Below are 22,891 nucleotides of genomic sequence, written 5' to 3' on the forward strand. Positions count from 1 at the left end.
GGCTACGTGAATTCTGTGTAGGTTTGTTATGGAGGAAAATCCAAGACTGGACTTCATAATGTTTCTGCAGTAAAAGTAACCTGAAGCGTTACTTATGTACACCTTAAAGATTTTAAGATTTTTTTTAACTTAGAAGCTAAGCTCTATCTTTCTGTTTAGTTGGAAAAACAACAACATGGAAAAGGAAAAGTGCATTTTGGGTGAAATCTGTCTACTAATAAGTTCATGTGAATCATGTGAAGGGAAGTGATGTAGAAGATAGCGAGAGAGAAGAGAGATCAGAACCTCTCACAGTGAAATAAGAAGCTCTTTTCAGTTCTTACAACGTAAATCTGACTCCTGACTCCACCAGCCATGAACCCACCGCACGTCGCTGATCTTGGTTTGCTCTCTTTTTCTGCACCATCCCTACGTTCCCCAGGACCTCCCACATAGCCAGGCTACGTAAGCCTCACTTGGATTAGCCTGTTAGATGCAGCTGGAATGTGTTAGTGGAACGGCCTAAACCTTAGTTCAGACATGGTGTTAGTTCAAACGAGGAGGTCCCCATACAGCCTGGTTTTCTCTAGCTACGCTGGTGGAACACCCTCCTGGTGTGGAGCTACGAAGTTAACTCTGGTCCAACCGAAAACCGAGGGCGTCCTGGTGTGGAGCTACGAAGCTAACTCTGGTCCAACCGAAAACCGAGGGCGTCCTGGTGTGGAGCTACGAAGCTAACTCTGGTCCAACCGAAAACCGAGGGCGTCCTGGTGTGGAGCTACGAAGCTAACTCTGGTCCAACCGAAAACCGAGGGCGTCCTGGTGTGGAGCTACGAAGCTAACTCTGGTCCAACCGAAAACCGAGGGCGTCCTGGTGTGGAGCTACGAAGCTAACTCTGGTCCAACCGAAAACCGAGGGCGTCCTGGTGTGGAGCTACGAAGCTAACTCTGGTCCAACCGAAAACCGAGGGCGTCCTGGTCTGGAGCTACGAAGCTAACTCTGTTCCAACCGAAAACCGAGGGCGTCCTGGTCTGGAGCTACGAAGCTAACTCTGTTCCAACCGAAAACCGAGGGCGTCCTGGTGTGGAGCTACGAAGCTAACTCTGGTCCAACCGAAAACCGAGGGCGTCCTGGTGTGGAGCTACGAAGCTAACTCTGGTCCAACCGAAAACCGAGGGCGTCATGGTGTGGAGCTACGAAGCTAACTCTGGTCCAACCGAAAACCGAGGGCGTCATGGTGTGGAGCTACGAAGCTAACTCTGGTCCAACCGAAAACCGAGGGTGTCCTGGTGTGGAGCTACGAAGCTAACTCTGGTCCAACCGAAAACCGAGGGTGTCCTGGTGTGGAGCTACGAAGCTAACTCTGGTCCAACCGAAAACCGAGGGTGTCCTGGTGTGGAGCTACGAAGCTAACTCTGGTCCAACCGAAAACCGAGGGTGTCCTGGTGTGGAACTACGAAGTGGGTCATGAACCACACAGACGGCTGTTGTCAGTCTTTTTTTAGTTTAATATATTTTAAAATCATTGCATAAACACAAGGACATTTTCAGGCAGGAAAATTCAACTAGTCACAAACAAGTTACAGCATGACATCATACAGCAGGACCATCTGATTGGGTGGTCACGCTCGGAAGGAAGACGATTGGTGGAGAGTAGTACTGGTGGGAAGGGGCGTTTCCATGTGACACGACAGAGTGATTGACAGGTGTGTGTGTGTGTGTGTGTGTGTGTGCTGTGTCATGCTCAGCCCCATGGTGATAAAAGTAAACATAAACATAAAAAAATCAACATTGAACAAAAAGAAAAAACATTAAACATTAAACAGATAACTTTCTATTTAATCCTTCACTAACCTGTTAACTAACTAACTAACTAACTCATTAAGTGGTTCACTAATTAATTACCTAATACCTAATTAACCAACAAGCCAATCAGCTGCAGCCACAAAGAAAACAGAGGGAAAAAAAGACATCATAAAAATGTTGCCATGGTTACTAAAGCTAGATTCTGATTGGCTGTGAATCCAGGTGTTTCTGAGAAAATAAAAATGGAGACAGGATGAACTGGTTTCTGAACTGGTCCAGGTTTTACAGTTCAGGTGGTTTTGGTTAAGTTCAGTGAGTGAACCAGATTCTGAACTACGTTTCCTTTACCTGTTCTGTTTTTATCTGGAACAACGGAAGCAGTAAACAAACAAAAGTAACTGAGATAGATGGACGGATGGACGGACAGATGGACGGACGGATGGACGGACGGATGGACGAACAAATAAATAATTAAATAAATAAATAAATAAATAAACAAACAGACTAAACGCTGAAATGTGCGAGCTTGTGTGATCAATAATTTCATCTTTGAATCGTGCAGAATGATTGACAGGAGCCTTCGTCTGACGGTCCCTGACTCGGTGGCAGTGACATCACAGCAGGTGCTTTTTCTAATTGGTTGGTTTGAAAGTGGGTGTGTTCGAGTTAAAGCTGCACTCAGGATCATAACAGAGATCAGCTGACAGCCAGCAGGGTAACCTGGAGGGAAATGAAGGTATCTAAAATCATAACATCATGAAGCCAGTCAGTGAATGCATCATGAAGCCGGTCAGTGAATGCATCATGAAGCCGGTCAGTGAATGCATCATGAAGCCGGTCAGTGAATGCTTCATGAAGCCGGTCAGTGAATGCATCATGAAGCTGATCAGTGAATGCATCATGAAGCCGGTCAGTGAATGCATCATGAAGCCGGTCAGTGAATGCATCATGAAGCTGATCAGTGAATGCATCATGAAACATGAAGATAGAAACACAGCTGATCAGAACAGTAACAGGGAAACGAGGCTGAGTGCAACTTTAACTCCAGTTAACTTGACTGGACTCCAGTTACACACTGGTTAACCGGTGGTAACCGTGGTAACGGCTGGTAACCGCTGGTAACTGTTGGTAACCGTTGGTAACCGCAGGTAACCGGTGGTAACCGGTGGTAACTGGTGGTAACCGCAAGTAACCGTTGGTAACCGGTGGTAACCGGTGGTAACCGTTGGTAACCATTGGTAACCGGTGGTAACTGGTGGTAACTGGAGTTCAGGTGTTTATTTCTCGTTGATCCGCAGTTTGAAGGAAACCCGTCCGGCGAACTTGTCCCGCTCGCTGCCGGGCAGCAGCGTGTTGGAGTTGACTTTACACTCGATGTTGATGTCGGTGTTGACGGAGGCGTTCAGGAACTTCACGGCCACCAGAGGCTGAGTGTAGTTCACCTGGGACAGTGAACACATCACAGGTCAGCATTAACAGGTGGAACGGGGCTGAGTGAATACTGTGTACTCAGTGTGTAGTGAGGTAGAAGTGAGTGTGTACTGTCTGTGTACTGAGTAGTGAGTGTGTGCTGTGTGTGTAATGAGTGTCTACTGACTGTGTACTGACTCTGTAGTGAGTGTGTACTGTGTGTGTAGTGAGTGTGTACTGTGTGTGTAGATAGTAAATAGTGAGTGTGTACTGAGTGTGTACTGTGTGTGTACTGAGTGAGTAGTGAGTGTGTACTGTGTGTGTACTGCGTGTGTAGTGAGTGTGTACTGTGTGTGTACTGAGTGAGTAGTGAATGTGTACTGTGTTTGTAATGACTGTGTACTGTGTGTGTACTGAGTGATTAGTGAGTGTGTAATGTGTGTGCACTGTGTGTTTAATGAGTGAGTAGTGAGTGTGTACTGTGTGTAATGAGTGTGTACTGTGTGTACTGAGTGTGTAATGAGTGTGTACTGTGTGTAATGAGTGTGTACTGTGTGTAATGAGTGTGTACTGTGTGTTTAATGAGTGAGTAGTGAGTGTGTACTGTGTGTAATGAGTGTGTACTGTGTGTAATGAGTGTGTACTGTGTGTGTAATGAGTGTGCACTGTGTGTAATGAGTGTGTACTGTGTGTAATGAGTGTGTACTGTGTGTGTAATGAGTGTGTACTGTGTGTACTGTGTGTAATGAGTGTGTACTGTGTGTAATGAGTGTGTACAGAGTGTCTAGTGACCGACCTGAGCTTTCTTGCCGTAGTACGGGTAGTACATGAGGTTGAAGGTTCCGTTGGTGGGATAATAAGCCACGGGTCCGATCTTCTCAGCGTCCTCCTTCTGCAAACACAGACACTTCAATCAATACGTCTGATCCATCATCATAACCTGCAGGAAAATACACTGGAACACACTGGATCGTCATATAAAACATTTTCTACTCAGAGAGAATCTGTCTACTGTTTATACTGTATCTATACTGTACTCTACTGTAAATCTACTTCTGCCTCTATCTGTTACTCTACTGTAAATCTTCTACTGCCTTCTGCCTTTAGACTGTACTCTACTGTAAAACGATTACTGTCTACTGCCTCTCTACTGTAAATCTAATACTGTCTATTCTGTGTTCTACTGTAAATCTACTGCTGTCTACTGCCTCTATACTTTACTTTGAATCTACTGTCTATTTTCTCTATAATGTACTCTACTTTAAATCTACTACTGTCTACTACCTATATACTGTACTCTACTGTAAATCTACAACTGTCTGTATAATGTACTCTACTGTAATGCTAGTACTGTCTACTGTATCTATACTGTACTCTACTGTAAATCTGCTGCTGTCTACTGCCTCCATACTGTATTGAACTGTAAATCTACTACTGTCTACTGCCTCTATACTGTACAGTAAATCTACTATCTACTGCCTCTGTACTGTACACTACTGTCTACTGCCTCTATACTGTACTGTAAATCTACTATCTACTGCCTCTATACTGTACTCTACTGTAAATCTACAACTGTCTCTATAATGTACTCTACTGTAATGCTAGTACTGTCTACTGTGTCTAAACTGTGCTCTGCTTTAAATCTACTACTGTCTACTGCCTCCATACTGTATTGAACTGTAAATCTACTACTGTCTACTGCCTCTATACTGTACTGTAAATCTACTATCTACTGCTTCTATACTGTACACTACTGTAAATCTACTACTGTCTACTGCCTCCATACTGTATTGAACTGTAAATCTACTACTATCTACTGCCTCTATACTGTACTGTAAATCTACTATCTACTGCTTCTATACTGTACACTACTGTAAATCTACTACTGTCTACTGCCGCTATACTGTACTCTCCTGTAAATCTACTATCTACTGCCTCTATACTGTACACTACTGTAAATCTACTACTGTCTACTGCCGCTATACTGTACTCTACTGTAAATCTAATACTGTCTATTCCGTATTCTACTGTAAATCTACTACTGTCTACTACCTCTATACTGTACTCTACTGTAAATCTACAACTGTCTCTATAATGTACTCTACTGTAGATCTACTACTGTCTACTGCCTCTATACTGTACTCTACTGTAAATCTACTGCTGTCTACTCCCTCTATACTGTACTCTACTGTAAATCTACAACTGTCTCTATAATGTACTCTACTGTAATGCGAGTACTGTCTACTGTGTCTAAACTGTGCTCTGCTTTAAATCTACTACTGTCTACTGCCTCCATACTGTATTGAACTGTAAATCTACTACTGTCTACTGCCTCTATACTGTACTGTAAATCTACTATCTACTGCCTCTATACTGTACACTACTGTAAATCTACTACTGTCTACTGCCGCTATACTGTACTCACCTGTAAATCTACTATCTACTGCCTCTATACTGTACACTACTGTAAATCTACTACTGTCTACTGCCTCTATACTGTACTCTACTGTAAATCTACTGCTGTCTACTGCCACTATACTGTGCTCTACTATTTTTGTACTATTGTCTCTATACTGTACTCTACTGTAATTCTACTACTGCCTACTGTATCTATACTGTACTCTACTGTAAATCTACTACTGTCTACTGCCTCTATATTGTACTCTACTTTAAATCTACTACTGTCTACTGCCTCCATATTGTACTCTACTGTAAATCTACTAATGTCTACTGCGTCCATACTGTACTGTACTGTAAATATACTATCTACTGCCTCTATCCGATACTCTACTGTAAATCTAGAAATGTCTTCTGCCTCCAAACTGTAGTGTACTGTAAATCTACTACTGTCTACTGCCTCTATCTGTTACTCTACTGTAAATCTACTACTGTCTTCTCCCTTCAGACTGCACTCTATTGTTAATCTTTTACTGTCTACTGCCTCTATACTGTATTCTATTGTAAATTTAATATTGTATATACTGTATTCTACTGTAAACCTACTACTGTCTACTGCCACTATACAGTACTCTACTGTTAATCTACTACTGTCTCTATACTGTACATTACTGTAAATCTACTATTGTCTATTGTATCTATACTGTACTCTACTGTAACTGTACTACTGTCTACTGTCTATACTGTACTGTAAATCTACGACTGTCTACTGCCTATATACTGTGCTCTACTGTTTTTATACTACTGTCTCTATGCTGTAGATGTAGATTTACAGTACAGTATAGAGGCAATAGACAGTAGTAGATTTACAGTACAATACACTATGGAGGCAGTAGACAGTAGTAGATTTAGAGTATAGTGCAGTACAGAGGCGGTAGACAGCAGTAGATTTACAGCAGAGTACAGACTGGGGGCAGCAGACAGTAGTAGATGTGAAGTAGAGTACAGTATAAAGACAGTAGATAGTAGTTCTGTTTATTCTTTACTGCAGTCTACTGTTTTTACCAAACTTTATGGATTTTTCTCATTTCTACTGTCTGTTTACTGCTGTCAACTCGGTTTAATATACTTTATTTTACCATTCTTCACTGTCTAATGTAGTCTTATCTTTTTACTGTGGTCTACTATTTTACTGTGTTCTAATGCTTTCATTGGACTGTACTGTCCATTTACTACACTTTACTGTTTGTTAGTTAACTATACTGTCTCCTTATTGGAGTCTACTGTGTTTTTCTGAACCATGTTGTCTCTGTGTCGAACTGCACAGTGTTTTTACTGCAGTCTATTGTTCGTTTATTGCAGTGGAATGATTTATTTAGTTGACTATTTTTACCCTACTCTACTGTGTCCATGCTGTACTCTAAAGTTGCTTTCCTGTGGTTTACTGTTTCCTTACTGCATTCTAATGCACTCTACTTTTTCTTTACTGCACTGCACAGTCTATTTACTGCATTGAATGTGTAGTTTTTTTTTGTTTATTTTATTTTATTTATTTATTTTTATTCACAGCATTCCATTTTTGTACCATAATCTACTGTTTTAACTGTAATATTATTATTCTACTGCAACCCATTGTTTTCTACTTCATAGTAATGTTTCTGTACTGTATTGGGTTTATTTCCTGCACTAATGTTTTGTATTTTTTTCTCTTGACTCCACTGCTTTCCTTTCCACTATGTTGTTTTTATTGCATTCTACTGTTTTATTACTGCACTCATATTTATTCAAAGCAGTGTAATGGGGCTTTACTGCAATCTACTGTTTGTTTACTGCATTCTAATATTTCATTACGTATTTCTGTTTATTACTGCATTCCACTGCTTCTTTCAGGTTACTTCACTCAACTGTTTCTTTACTGCATTCTACTGTTTTTTTACTTCTAATAATCCCTGACTGCATTTTGATGCACTAGTGTTTCCTATAGTTTTACTACATTCTAACATTTCATTACTACTACAGGCTTTTGTTTGTATTTGTGTTTGATTGCTTCTTTTACTGCCCTCTACTATTTTACTGCCGTCTACTGTTTTCAATGTATTTTTTTCCTCAGTGATCTTTCTAGGGTACTACATTCTACTTTCTCAACCTCTAACCCCTTCTTACCCACTCATCCGTCCCCACTTTGTAGGGCTAAAGATGGAGACAGACACATGAGACAAGGACATAGACACATTCAGACTGAAACATGGACAGACAGACAGATTCAGACTGAAACATGGACAGACAGACAGATTCAGACTGAAACATGGACGGACAGACAGATTCAGACTGAAACACGGACGGACAGACAGATTCAGACTGAAACATGGACAGACAGACAGATTCAGACTGAAACATGGACGGACAGACAGATTCAGACTGAAACATGGACAGACAGACAGATTCAGACTGAAACATGGACGGACAGACAGATTCAGACTGAAACATGGACAGACAGACAGATTCAGACTGAAACATGGACGGACAGACAGATTCAGACTGAAACATGGACAGACAGATTCAGACCTTGGCTCCACAGGTGATGTAAGGAGACTGACCGTCCTTCCCTGGTAACATCCCGATCACCTGGAGACAGACAACAGGTCACATCAAAAAGAGGACATGTTTCTAGTCTGATACACCTCTCTTTGAAGGAGGTATAGGGTTAATTTACCCGGTTCAGTTTGATGAAGATGCAGGGCTGACCCTTGTCGTAACCATAGAAACGGTCCAACACTCCCGAACAATCCCCCAACATCGTCCTATTGAACTGACAGGAACGCTTCGGGTTGTTTCTCACCTGAAGACAGAGACACAGAGACATACATACATACATATATGTATGGAGCCCTACAAGAATAAAAATACAGATAAAAGAGTTCAGGAAAATGTTAAAATAAAACTAAGGACTTTACTTGGGTAAAACAAAACAATAAAATGGAGAGCCACATCAATAGGTGGTATTTAAAATAAATACAAAAATATATGGTTAAATAAGTGAAAATCTAAACAAAACCAAATAAAAATCAGCTATAAGCTAGTCTAAAAACAAACAGTCTCTGAGGTTCTCTGACAGGCTGGTCCACAGTCCAGACCCGTAGTGGTGCAACAAGGCCTCACCAGAAGTCCTGGTTCTGACTTTGGGAACATCTAAGAGGCCGATACCAGGGGACCTAAGGGTCTGTGAGGGTTCATAATGTAAAAGCAGGTCTGATAAATAAGAAGGTCCAAAACCATTAAGACATTTATAAACCAGTAAAAGAAGCTTAAAATCCATCTTAAAACACAGGGAGCAGTGATTTTAAACCAGGTGTGATGTGTTCCTCTGGTCCTCGTCAGAACTCTGCTACTGGGTTCTGGAGTAGCTGCAGGTTAGAAATAGACTTTCTGGGAAGACCAGAGAGCAGGACATTACAGTAATCTATTCTCCTGGAAATAAAAGCATCAGCACCTCGCTGCTGGCAGAGAGAGAAATGGGCGACTCTGGTGATGTTTTTAAGATGATAAAATCCTTTTTGTGACAATTTTTAATGTGTGGAATAAAATCCAGCTCAGAGTAAAAAAGGATGCCCAGATTTCTCACTTGCTGAAAATATTAAAAGTTTTGTAATTGGGATAAAATGATCTGTCTCTTCTCTTCAGGACCGATAATTAAAACTTCAGTTTTGTCCTGATTAGGCCATTCATGACTTTATGTCTAAAATCCAGTTGGAAAGGATGTTAACTGGCTCCAGGTCATCAGGAGACACGGCGATGTAAAGCTGTGTATCATCAGCATAGCTGGAAATCAATGCCATGTCTCCTGATGACGCCCCCAAGAAGTAACGTGGAGAGATTAAAAAGAAGTGCGCCTAGAAATGATCCTTGGGGAACACCACATTGGCTTTTATGGATCTTTGAAAAGCATATATCCATATTTACATAAAACTGTCTATCTGTAAGATAGGAGTAAAACAATTTAAGAACATTACCAGACTTCTGTTTAATAAAATCCGGTGATCTACTTTATCAAAGGCGGCGCTAAGATCCAGTAGAATCAGAACTGACCGTTTCTGTGTGTCAAAGTCACACTAGAGGTCATTTACAATCCTTAAAAGGGCGTCACCGTACTGGGGTTTGTCCTAAAACCAGACTGATATTTATCCTGAATACTATTTTTATCAAAAAACTAATTTAACAGAATAAAAACAACCTTTTCTATAATTTTACTTAAAAATGCTAGGTTGGATACAGGTCGGTAGTTATTAAAAACAGTTGGATCTAAATGACTCTTCTTCAGAAGGGGCCTCACCACCGCCGTTTTACAGGCAGATGGGAAAACACCCGTCCGAAGGGAGTACCATGTCTAAAAGCTCAGGCTCAAAGAAACCATAAAATGGGGGAACAGGGTCTAAAAGGCAGGTTGTTGCGTTTAGTTGGGAGACAACTGGACCAAGCATCAACCAGGGCAAAACTTCCAGTGTTTCCTCGGACGAAAACAGAGCTTCAGGCCTGTTAAAATCAACAACATGTTGAAATAAAAGGCTGAATCTGATGGCATTGATCTTACTTCTGAAGTGGCCTGCAAAGTCCTCATATGCAGCTTCTTATGCAGGCATGGAGGACTTGCTAAAATCTGTGTTTATTAAAAGATCAGTGGTTTTAAAAAGGAATTTGGGGTTGTTTCTGTTATCTGTGATGAGGCTTGAGAAGTGGAGTGTTCTGGCCTGTTTTAGTGTTTTATTGTAGATTTTGAGTTGTTCGCATAAAATTTCATGATGGACTGTTAGTCAGACCATTAAATCTAAATACATCCGTTAAATCTAAATCAGACCATTAAATCTAAATACGTCCGTTAAATCTAAATCAGACCATTAAATCTAAATACGTCCGTTAAATCTAAATCAGACCATTAAATCTAAATACGTCCGTTAAATCGAAATCAGACCATTAAATCTAAATACGTCCGTTAAATCGAAATCAGACCCTTAAATCTAAATACGTCCGTTAAATCGAAATCAGACCATTAAATCTAAATACGTCCGTTAAATCTAAATCAGACCATTAAATCTAAATACGTCTGTTAAATCTAAATCAGACCATTAAATCTAAATACGTCCGTTAAATCTAAATCAGACCATTAAATCTAAATACGTCCGTTAAATCGAAATCAGACCATTAAATCTAAATATGTCCGTTAAATCGAAATCAGACCATTAAATCTAAATACGTCCGTTAAATCGAAATCAGACCATTAAATCTAAATACGTCCGTTAAATCGAAATCAGACCATTAAATCTAAATACGTCCGTTAAATCGAAATCAGACCATTAAATCTAAATACGTCCGTTAAATCTAAATCAGACCATTAAATCTAAATACGTCCGTTAAATTGAAATCAGACCATTAAATCTAAATACGTCCGTTAAATCGAAATCAGACCATTAACTCTAAATACGTCCGTTAAATCTAAATCAGACCATTAAATCTAAATACGTCCGTTAAATCTAAATCAGACCATTAAATCTAAATACGTCCGTTAAATCTAAATCAGACCATTAAATCTAAATACGTACGTTAAATTGAAATCAGACCATTAAATCTATATACGTCCGTTAAATCTAAATCAGACCATTAAATCTAAATACGTCCGTTAAATCGAAATCAGACCATTAAATCTAAATACGTCCGTTAAATCGAAATCAGACCATTAAATCTAAATACGTCCGTTAAATCGAAATCAGACCATTAAATCTAAATACGTCCGTTAAATCGAAATCAGACCATTAAATCTAAATACGTCCGTTAAATTGAAATCAGACCATTAAATCTAAATACGTCCGTTAAATCGAAATCAGACCATTAAATCTAAATACGTCCGTTAAATCGAAATCAGACCATTAAATCTAAATACGTCCGTTAAATCGAAATCAGACCATTAAATCTAAATACGTCCGTTAAATCTAAATCAGACCATTAAATCTAAATACGTCCGTTAAATTGAAATCAGACCATTAAATCTAAATACGTCCGTTAAATCGAAATCAGACCATTAAATCTAAATACGTCCGTTAAATCGAAATCAGACCATTAAATCTAAATACGTCCGTTAAATTGAAATCAGACCATTAAATCTAAATACGTCCGTTAAATCGAAATCAGACCATTAAATCTAAATACGTCCGTTAAATCTAAATCAGACCATTAAATCTAAATACGTCCGTTAAATCGAAATCAGACCATTAAATCTAAATACGTCCGTTAAATCGAAATCAGACCATTAAATCTAAATACGTCCGTTAAATCTAAATCAGACCATTAAATCTAAATACGTCCGTTAAATTGAAATCAGACCATTAAATCTAAATACGTCCGTTAAATCGAAATCAGACCATTAAATCTAAATACGTCCGTTAAATCTAAATCAGACCATTAAATCTAAATACGTCCGTTAAATCTAAATCAGACCATTAAATCTAAATACGTCCGTTAAATCTAAATCAGACCATTAAATCTAAATACGTACGTTAAATTGAAATCAGACCATTAAATCTATATACGTCCGTTAAATCTAAATCAGACCATTAAATCTAAATACGTCCGTTAAATCGAAATCAGACCATTAAATCTAAATACGTCCGTTAAATCGAAATCAGACCATTAAATCTAAATACGTCCGTTAAATCGAAATCAGACCATTAAATCTAAATACGTCCGTTAAATCGAAATCAGACCATTAAATCTAAATACGTCCGTTAAATTGAAATCAGACAATTAAATCTAAATACGTCCGTTAAATCGAAATCAGACCATTAAATCTAAATACGTCCGTTAAATCGAAATCAGACCATTAAATCTAAATACGTCCGTTAAATCGAAATCAGACCATTAAATCTAAATACGTCCGTTAAATCTAAATCAGACCATTAAATCTAAATACGTCCGTTAAATTGAAATCAGACCATTAAATCTAAATACGTCCGTTAAATCGAAATCAGACCATTAAATCTAAATACGTCCGTTAAATCGAAATCAGACCATTAAATCTAAATACGTCCGTTAAATTGAAATCAGACCATTAAATCTAAATACGTCCGTTAAATCGAAATCAGACCATTAAATCTAAATACGTCCGTTAAATCGAAATCAGACCATTAAATCTAAATACGTCCGTTAAATTGAAATCAGACCATTAAATCTAAATACGTCCGTTAAATCTAAATCAGACCATTAAATCTAAATACGTCCGTTAAATCTAAATCAGACCATTAAATCTAAATACGTCCGTTAAATCTAAATCAGACCATTAAATCTAAATACGTCCGTTAAATCTAAATTAGATCTGTGAAACTTTATCAGACCTCCTCTTTAATCTCCAGTCTCATGAACGTCTATATCTTGACCTGCAGTCTTGTTGAGTTATCTGAATCTAGTGTAGACAGTAAGGAAAACTCATTCTCTGAACTGATAACCAGGTGTCAGGACCACAGCAGAACCTGGACTTCCTGGTTTAAGTTCAGGAGGCCACATTTCATTCAAACGAGAGATGACTGATGTTCTGGACAATCGACTCCAATCAGTCACTTTTATTTCTTCTGTCTATGGAGTTGTGTAGAACATGTGTCAAATTAAAGTCCAGTGAAGTTTCAGATAAACCCTGGAGACCAACTCTGTCTGACGGGGCTGAGATCTGGACTGGCCCACACTGATCACCAGAGACCAATGATCACCAGATTGAACCTGACACACACATACAAGACACACTGGGTTTACCTCTCCACTGTCCTCCTGGATGAAGTACTGGTCAGGGGGACAGTCATCATTGGTCTGGACCTGGTAGGTGTCGTTGTAAGCTGTGGACAAAGACAGGAAGGACAGATATTAGAACAGAGACAGGTAGATCAGATCCACAGGTGGACAAACAGGAACAGAATAACAGGTGTTTTATTTCAGATTAAGACAACAGACCGCTAAGAAACAGTGTGATTGAATAAAATCCAGGAAGTCATCAACCGATGATGATGATAGACAATTCTATCAATGGTCAGAGTCAGGGGGATCCAGGGATACCCCCACATTCACCTTAGAACCACCATGAGGGTCCAGGGATACCCCTACATTCACCTTAGAACCATCATGAGGGTCCAGGGATACCCCCACATTCACCTTAGAACCATCATGAGGGTCCAAGGATACCCCTACATTCACCTTAGAACCACCATAAGGGTCCAGGGATACCCCCACATTCACCTTAGAACCACCATAAGGGTCCAGGGATAGCCCCCACATTCACCTTAGAACCACCATGAGGGTCCAGGTATACCCCCACATTCACCTTAGAACCATCATGAGGGTCCAGGGATACCCCTACATTCACCTTAGAACCATCATAAGGGTCCAGGGATAGCCCCACATTCACCTTAGAACCATCATGAGGGTCCAGGTATACCCCCACATTCACCTAAGAACCATCATGAGGGTCCAGGGATACCCCTACATTCACCTTAGAACCATCATGAGGGTCCAGGGATACCCCCACATTCACCGTAGAACCATGATGAGGGTCCAGGGATATCCCCACATTCACCTTAGAACCATCATGAGGGTCCAGGGATACCCCCACATTCACCTTAGAACCGCCATGAGGGTCCAGGGATACCCCCCACATTCACCTTAGAACCATCATGAGGGTCCAGGGATACCCCTACATTCACCTTAGAACCATCATGAGGGTCCAGGGATAGCCCCACATTCACCTTAGAACCATCATGAGGGTCCAGGGATAGCCCCCACATTCACCTTAGAACCATCATGAGGGTCCAGGGATACCCCCACATTCACCTTAGAACCATTATGAGGGTCCAGGGATAGCCCCCACATTCACCTTAGAACCATCATGAGGGTCCAGGTATACCCCCACATTCACCTTAGAACCATCATGAGGGTCCAGGGATACCCCTACATTCACCTTAGAACCACCATAAGGGTCCAGGGATAGCCCCCACATTCACCTTAGAACCACCATGAGGGTCCAGGGATAGCCCCACATTCACCTTAGAACCATCATGAGGGTCCAGGGATACCCCCACATTCACCTTAGAACCATCATGAGGGTCCAGGGATAGCCCCCACATTCACCTTAGAACCATCATGAGGGTCCAGGTATACCCCCACATTCACCTTAGAACCATCATGAGGGTCCAGGGATACCCCCCACATTCACCTTAGAACCATCATGAGGGTCCAGGTATACCCCCACATTCACCTTAGAACCATCATGAGGGTCCAGGGATACCCCTACATTCACCTTAGAACCATCATAAGGGTCCAGGGATAGCCCCCACATTCACCTTAGAACCACCATGAGGGTCCAGGGATAGCCCCACATTCACCTTAGAACCATCATGAGGGTCCAGGGATACCCCCACATTCACCTTAGAACCATCATGAGGGTCCAGGGATAGCCCCCACATTCACCTTAGAACCATCATGAGGGTCCAGGTATACCCCCACATTCACCTTAGAACCATCATGAGGGTCCAGGGATACCCCCCACATTCACCTTAGAACCACCATGAGGGTCCAGGGATAGTCCCCACATTCACCTTAGAACCGCCATGAGGGTCCAGGGATACCCCCCACATTCACCTTAGAACCATCATGAGGGTCCAGGGATAGTCCCCACATTCATATTAGAACCGCCATGAGGGTCCAGGGATACCCCCCACATTCACCTTAGAACGATCATAGGGTCCAGGGATAGTCCCCACATTCACCTTAGAACCGCCATGAGGGTCCAGGGATACCCCCACATTCACCTTAGAACCACCATGAGGGTCCAGGGATAGTCCCCACATTCACCTTAGAACCGCCATGAGGGCCCAGGGATACCCCCACATTCACCTTAGAACCATCATGAGGATCCAGGGATAGCCCCCACATTCACCTTAGAACCATCATGAGGGTCCAGGGATAGCCCCACATTCACCTTAGAACCATCATGAGGGTCCAGGGATAGCCCCCACATTCACCTTAGAACCATCATGAGGGTCCAGGGATACCCCTACATTCACCTTAGAACCATCATGAGGGTCCAGGGATAGCCCCACATTCACCTTAGAACCATCATGAGGGTCCAGGGATAGCCCCCACATTCACCTTAGAACCATCATAAGGGTCCAGGGATACCCCCACATTCACCTTAGAACCATCATGAGGGTCCAGGGATACCCCTACATTCACCTTAGAACCATCATGAGGGTCCAGGGATAGCCCCACATTCACCTTAGAACCATCATGAGGGTCCAGGGATAGCCCCCACATTCACCTTAGAACCATCATGAGGGTCCAGGGATACCCCTACATTCACCTTAGAACCATCATGAGGGTCCAGGGATAGCCCCACATTCACCTTAGAACCACCATGAGGGTCCAGGGATAGCCCCCACATTCACCGTAGAACCATGATGAGGGTCCAGGGATATCCCCACATTCACCTTAGAACCATCATGAGGGTCCAGGGATACCCCTACATTCACCTTAGAACCATCATAAGGGTCCAGGGATAGCCCCCACATTCACCTTAGAACCGCCATGAGGGTCCAGGGATACCCCCACATTCACCTTAGAACCATCATAAGGGTCCAGGGATACCCCCACATTCACCTTAGAACCATCATAAGGGTCCAGGGATACCCCTACATTCACCTTAGAACCATCATAAGGGTCCAGGGATACCCCCACATTCACCTTAGAACCATCATGAGGGTCCAGGGATACCCTCACATTCACCTTAGAACCATCATGAGGGTCCAGGGATAGCCCCTACATTCACCTTAGAACCACCATAAGGGTCCAGGGATAGCCCCCACATTCACCTTAGAACCACCATGAGGGTCCAGGGATAGCCCCACATTCACCTTAGAACCGCCATGAGGGTCCAGGGATACCCCCCACATTCACCTTAGAACCACCATGAGGGTCCAGGGATAGTCCCCACATTCACCTTAGAACCGCCATGAGGGTCCAGGGATACCCCTACATTCACCTTAGAACCGCCATGAGGGTCCAGGGATACCCCTCACATTCACCTTAGAACCATCATAAGGGTCCAGGGATAGTCCCCACATTCACCTTAGAACCGCCATGAGGGTCCAGGGATACCCACACATTCACCTTAGAACCACCATGAGGGTCCAGGGATAGTCCCCACATTCACCTTAGAACCGCCATGAGGGTCCAGGGATACCCCCACATTCACCTTAGAACCACCATGGGGGTCCAGGTATACCCCCACATTCACCTTAGAACCATCATAAGGGTCCAGGGATACCCCCACATTCACCTTAGAACCATCATGAGGGTCCAGGGATACCCCTACATTCACCTTAGAACCATCATGAGGGTCCAGGGATAGCCCCACATTCACCTTAGAACCATCATGAGGGTCCAGGGATAGCCCCCACATTCACCTTAGAACCATCATGAGGGTCCAGGGATACCCCTACATTCACCTTAGAACCATCATGAGGGTCCAGGGATACCCCCCACATTCACCTTAGAACCATCATGAGGGTCCAGGGACAGCCCCCACATTCACCTTAGAACCATCATGAGGGTCCAGGGATAGCCCCCACATTCAACTTAGAACCATCATGAGGGTCCAGGGATAGCCCCCACATTCACCTTAGAACCATCATGAGGGTCCAGGGATACCCCCTACATTCACCTTAGAACCATCATGAGGGTCCAGGGATAGCCCCACATTCACCTATGAACCATCATGAGGGTCCAGGGATAGCCCCCACATTCACCTTAGAACCACCGTCAGGGTCCAGGGATAGCCCCCACATTCAACTTAGAACCACCGTGAGGGTCCAGGGATACCCCCACATTCACCTTAGAACCATCATAAGGGTTCAGGGATAGCCCCCACATTCACCTTAGAACCACCGTGAGGGTCCAGGGATACCCACACATTCAACTTAGAACCACCGTGAGGGTCCAGGGATACCCCCACATTCACCTTAGAACCACCGTGAGGGTCCAGGGATAGCCCCCACATTCAACTTAGAACCACCGTGAGGGTCCAGGGATACCCCCACATTCACCTTAGAACCATCATAAGGGTTCAGGGATAGCCCCCACATTCACCTTAGAACCACCGTGAGGATCCAGGGATACCCACACATTCAACTTAGAACCACCGTGAGGGTCCAGGGATACCCCCACATTCACCTTAGAACCACCGTGAGGGTCCAGGGATACCCACACATTCAACTTAGAACCACCGTGAGGGTCCAGGTATACCCACACATTCAACTTAGAACCACCGTGAGGGTCCAGGGATACCCCCACATTCACCTTAGAACCACCGTGAGGGTCCAGGGATACCCACACATTCAACTTAGAACCACCGTGAGGGTCCAGGGATACCCCCACATTCACCTTAGAACCACCGTGAGGGTCCAGGGATACCCACACATTCAACTTAGAACCACCGTGAGGGTCAAGAAAGAAGTGAAGCCCAAGATAATCTATGATAGGAAGAGTGAATCCTTCACTATAAAACCTCCTTCATCTCCATGGAAACCAGCAGGACCTTTATGATTTATTTCAAACAAAGACAGAGTCATACGAGAAACATTAGCAGAGTTTTAGAGCTGGAATCAAACTTTTCACCACAAACAGCAACAGTAAGACATGGTTTCTGGTTCTGGCTGCTAGCTCCAGAGTTTTTGTCCCACAGTGATGAGACAGATGCCTCTGGGACCAGCAGAGTCTCTGCTTTCATGTTTCCTTGTTTGTGTGGAGAAATTAGCAGAAGCTCTAAAGTGAACAGAGCTGATCTCATGGTGTCGTACATTCCCATTTAACTGCTTGGGGTTTGAACTGTGTTTGGTCTGGATGCCAATGCTTGGTAGAGTCTTTTAGTCTTTTAGTTGATGTTGCTATGCTACATGTTAGCATTGCTGCTTCCTGGTGTTTGCAGACATGTGCTGGACTACAGGATGCTGGACACTTACAGGGCTGTCATGAAAAAGGGGTTAAAAATCTTACGAGAAAGGAAGTTGTTGAGGGTCTGGACAAATCCGTCCCAGCTCTCAGTGTCTGAAACCGAAAAACTGATTTCCAGCTGATCTCCTTTTGGACGAATCATCACCCCTGAAAGAAAAAAAAACAAAACAAAAGATAAAACACTACTGGTTAACCAATCACAGTCTCAAACTAATTGAACAACCAATCATGGCCTTTTCTTTTACATCAAGTGAGTTTGTAGGAAACCATGTACATCTGTAGAACTGTAGGGAGACATGTAAGCCTGCGGGGAGCCATGTGGGTCTGAAAGGAACCATGTAAGTATGTAGGGAACAATGTAGATCTGTAGAAAACCATTTATGTCTGTAGAACTGTAGGGAGCCATGTAAGCCTGTGGGGAGCCATGTGGGTCTGAAAGGAACCATGTCGGTCTGTAGACAGTCATGGAGGTCTGTAGCGAACCATTCAGGTCTCTAAGGAACCATTTGGGTCTGTAGAGAACTGTCCAAATCTGTAGGGAGACATGTAAGCCTGTGGGGTGCCATGTGGGCCTGTAGAGAACCATGTAAGTATGTAGGGAACAATGTAGATCTGTAGAAAACCATGTATGTCTGTAGTGGACCATGTAGGCCTGTAAGTAACTATGTAGATATATATAGCACTATGTAGGTCTTTCAAAAAACCATGCAGGTCTGTAGAAAACCCACATAGATCTGTAGGGAACCATACAGGTCTACAGAGAGCCATGTAGGTAGGGAATCATGTACATATGCAGGGAACTATGTATATCTTTAGAGAACCACATAGGTCTGTAGAGAACCATGCAGGTCTGAAGAGAACCATGCAGGTCTGTAAAGAACCATGTAGTTCTCTAGAGAACCATGTAGATCTGTAGAGAACCATGCTGGTCTGAAGAGAACCATGCAGGTCTGTAGAGAACCATGCTGGTCTGAAGAGAACCATGCAGGTCTGTAGAGAACCATGCTGGTCTGAAGAGAATCATGCAGATTTGTAGAGAACCATGCTGGTCTGAAGAGAATCATGCAGGTCTGTAGAGAACCATGTAGTTCTCTAGAGAACTTGCAACAGAGGACCCATCCTGGACGTGGTCCTAACCTGTGGTCTGTCCACTGGTGTGTCCTCTGTTGTTGACCTGGCTGTGTCAGACCTCTACTGTGTTTTTTAACCAGTTTAACCACTCGGCAGCCCCAGCGAGAACAGTGAGGAAACCACATGTGACTTCTGAAGCAGCTTTTTAGACCAAACTTCTGCTCAGATTTTACCTGCATCATGTGATTTTATTCCAGAGCATTTTAACAATAGACTAAAGTCAGCTATAGACTAGGGGTGGGTAAAAGTAATGATTTATCGATGCATTGCAATATTTCGCTGCTCAATTCAATTTCAATTAGGCAAATCCTCTGAATCGATTCTCCTCCTGACCCATGGGGGGCGCTGTGGGTGTTATTCACGTTATATAGATGGAGGCCGCATTAGATCAAACAACAAAAAAATGGCGACCAACACAAGCAGCAATAGGCTAAATCCAGCTCCTTTAACTTTTAAATCTGACGTTTGGGGTCATTTTGAATTCTCGTGTAAATCCAGAACACAGAAAATAGACAAAATTAAGGTCTTTTTTAAGTTGTGCCAGGCAGAATTAAAGTACTGTAGTAACACGACAAACCTGCACAATCACGTACACCGACAACATGCAGATGCTCTGCAACAACCCGTAGCTAAACCTACTGACTCGAAACAGACGTAACTCGATAAATCCTTTGCCTGTAAACTGCCTCCAGGCTCTGTCTGTGCACAGAAGATAACAGAGTCTGTAGCCGTGTTCATACGCAAAGACCTACGACCGCACACTGTCGTTGACAACCAGGGGTTTAAAAATATGTTACAGACACTCAAACCATGATATGAAATACCAACACGAAAACACATGACAGAAGTCGCCATCCCGAAGCTGTACACAGAGGTGAAGACAGCAGTTTTGGAGTCATTGAAGTCTGCAGAAAGAGTGGCTCTTACATGTGACGGGTGGACTTCCAGAGCTACTGACCCCTAGGTAATGATCACATTTTATTTCTAACAAGTGGGAGTTATTTATGAAATGTTCTGCAGACCAGCCCTGCACGGAAGCCACACAGGGAGCAAACTTGTTGACCGAGGCAACAAATGAACGGGGTTTAACGGAGAAAGTACCAGCAATCGTGCACAGACAATGCAGCGAACATGCTGCTTGCTGATCTCATTGATCAGTGCATGTTGGCTTTGCCCATGTGCTTAATTTGGCTTCACAGGCTGCACTTAAAACCCCTGCAGTCTCACAGCTTCTTAGAAGAGTGAGGCGCATCTTCACTTTTTTAATTGAAGCACCTTAACCTGTCATGAACTCAAGAAGAAACAGAAGTTGCTGGACCTCCCGCAGCACAAACTAGTGACTGATGTACCAACGCGGTGGAACAGCGGCTTGGACAACCAGCTGTCTCTACTGTACTGCTTGCCCCAGAAGAAAACAGGAAAAAGATCTGTCCACCCTTACAGAGGCAGACATAAGGGCAGCAGAAGAAGTTGGACAGGCTCTGAAGCTCTGAACAAAGCCACCTTAGTGATGTCTCAGGAAGGGACCCCTGATTCTGTCATTTCAGCCCTAAAAGCAAGACGTCTCGAGGAGATGCAACCAGCCCCAATGACTCCGTCATGGTGAAGGAGATGAAGCTGCTGTGTGCCAGGATCTCCAGAAAAGGTATTTGTTATACGAACAAACATTTTTTGCTCCACACCACGTCTTTTTATAAGAATTTAATGATCTTGAGACAAAAAGATTTTCAGTTATGTGAAACTTTTTTTAAAGGTACTGAAGCCTGAAGGATGAACTCTCATAGCCTCAGCCCGGTACCCACGCTTCAAGGCCCTACCTTGTCTGTCAGATGATGGTGAGCACCAGGACGTCTTCACCCATCTCGTCACTCTGACTCTCATCACTTGGCAACTGATAAAATGTCACGTGTAACGGGTGGAGGTGAGGACCCAAATGTAGGCAGTCAGGCAGGAGGCAGAATTGGTGCAGGTGACAAGGTTTATTTTCCCAAAACTTGAGACAAGGAACCACACACACAACAGGGATAACTCCAGTGGACAAAAACTACACATGACCAAATGAGGATCTGACCATGAATGACTGAAAACCAGGAGTACTTATACACAGAGGGAGTAACAAGACACGGGTGAAGTGGATGATCAGGCCAGGTGATCTAATGAGGCAGGACAGAAACCACAGGAACACAAGAGGGAAAACCGAACATGACAAAACTGAAAGCATGAACATAACTATAAACCAAGAACACCGAACTAAACATGACAAAAACCAAAATCCTAAAACATGAACACACACACCAAAACCCAGAAACCGTGACATAAAAGCTCAGTAAGTACTCATTTATAAATGAAGATGCACACAGAATATTTTTGTTGTGTTGTCTCATGGTATGCAGTCAGTTTTAAGTAATTTAACACTCAAATTTTACTAAAACAATTTTCCCTCCATTACACCACAAAGTAAGTGTATGAAATTAGAAAGCTCTTCTTTATGAATGTGATTCATTTGTTTTTTCAGCAGATTTGGCTGATAAATGCTGCAGACAGGGAGGAGCTGAGGTGCTGGAGCAGCAGGCAGAGCCAGATGACGACCCTGAACCCCCATCAAGGAAACTGAGGGACCCTGAACCCCCATCAAAGGAACTGAGGGACCCTCAACCCCCATCAAGGAAACTGAAGGACCCTGAACCCCCATCAAGGAAACTGAGGGACCCTCAACCCCCATCAAGGAAACTGAGGGACCCTCAACCCCCATCAAAGAAACTGAGGGACCCTGAACCCCCATCAAAGAAACTGAGGGACCCTGAACCTCCATCAAAGAAACTGAGGGACCCTGAACCCCCATCAAGGAAACTGAGGGACCCTGAACCCCCATCAAAGAAACTGAGGGACCCTGAACCCCCATCAAAGAAACTGAGGGACCCTGAACCTCCATCAAAGAAACTGAGGGACCCTGAACCCCCATCAAAGAAACTGAAGGACCCTGAACCCCATCAAGGAAACTGAGGGACCCTGAACCCCCATCAAAGAAACTGAGGGACCCTGAACCTCCATCAAAGAAACTGAGGGACCCTGAACCTCCATCAAAGAAACTGAGGGACCCTGAACCCCATCAAGGAAACTGAGGGACCCTGA

General features: G+C 43.0%; 1 protein-coding gene across 2 annotated transcripts in view; it reads right to left on the reverse strand.

Moving 5' to 3' along the window:
- Positions 1-1,470: 1,470 nt before the first annotated feature.
- The window catches only part of atp1b2a (ATPase Na+/K+ transporting subunit beta 2a), a 43,450-nt gene continuing 22,029 nt past the window's right edge, over positions 1,471-22,891 (reverse strand). Inside the window, exons 3-9 of one of the 2 annotated variants that reach the window (XM_041984620.1) lie at positions 18,671-18,775; positions 13,385-13,464; positions 8,307-8,432; positions 8,159-8,218; positions 3,993-4,088; positions 3,023-3,228; positions 1,471-2,883 (exon numbers count right to left, since the gene is read on the reverse strand). In XM_041984620.1, coding sequence (XP_041840554.1) covers positions 3,064-3,228; positions 3,993-4,088; positions 8,159-8,218; positions 8,307-8,432; positions 13,385-13,464; positions 18,671-18,775 — 632 coding nt within the window. In that variant the 3' untranslated portion in view covers positions 1,471-2,883; positions 3,023-3,063. Of the gene's footprint in view, positions 3,229-3,992; positions 4,089-8,158; positions 8,219-8,306; positions 8,433-13,384; positions 13,465-18,670; positions 18,776-22,891 lie in introns of both variants that reach the window. The other variant, XM_041984619.1, reaches the window with a different exon arrangement.

This window comes from Melanotaenia boesemani, chromosome 5, assembly GCF_017639745.1.
Source record: "Melanotaenia boesemani isolate fMelBoe1 chromosome 5, fMelBoe1.pri, whole genome shotgun sequence".
NCBI classification, from domain to species: Eukaryota; Metazoa; Chordata; class Actinopteri; order Atheriniformes; family Melanotaeniidae; genus Melanotaenia; species Melanotaenia boesemani.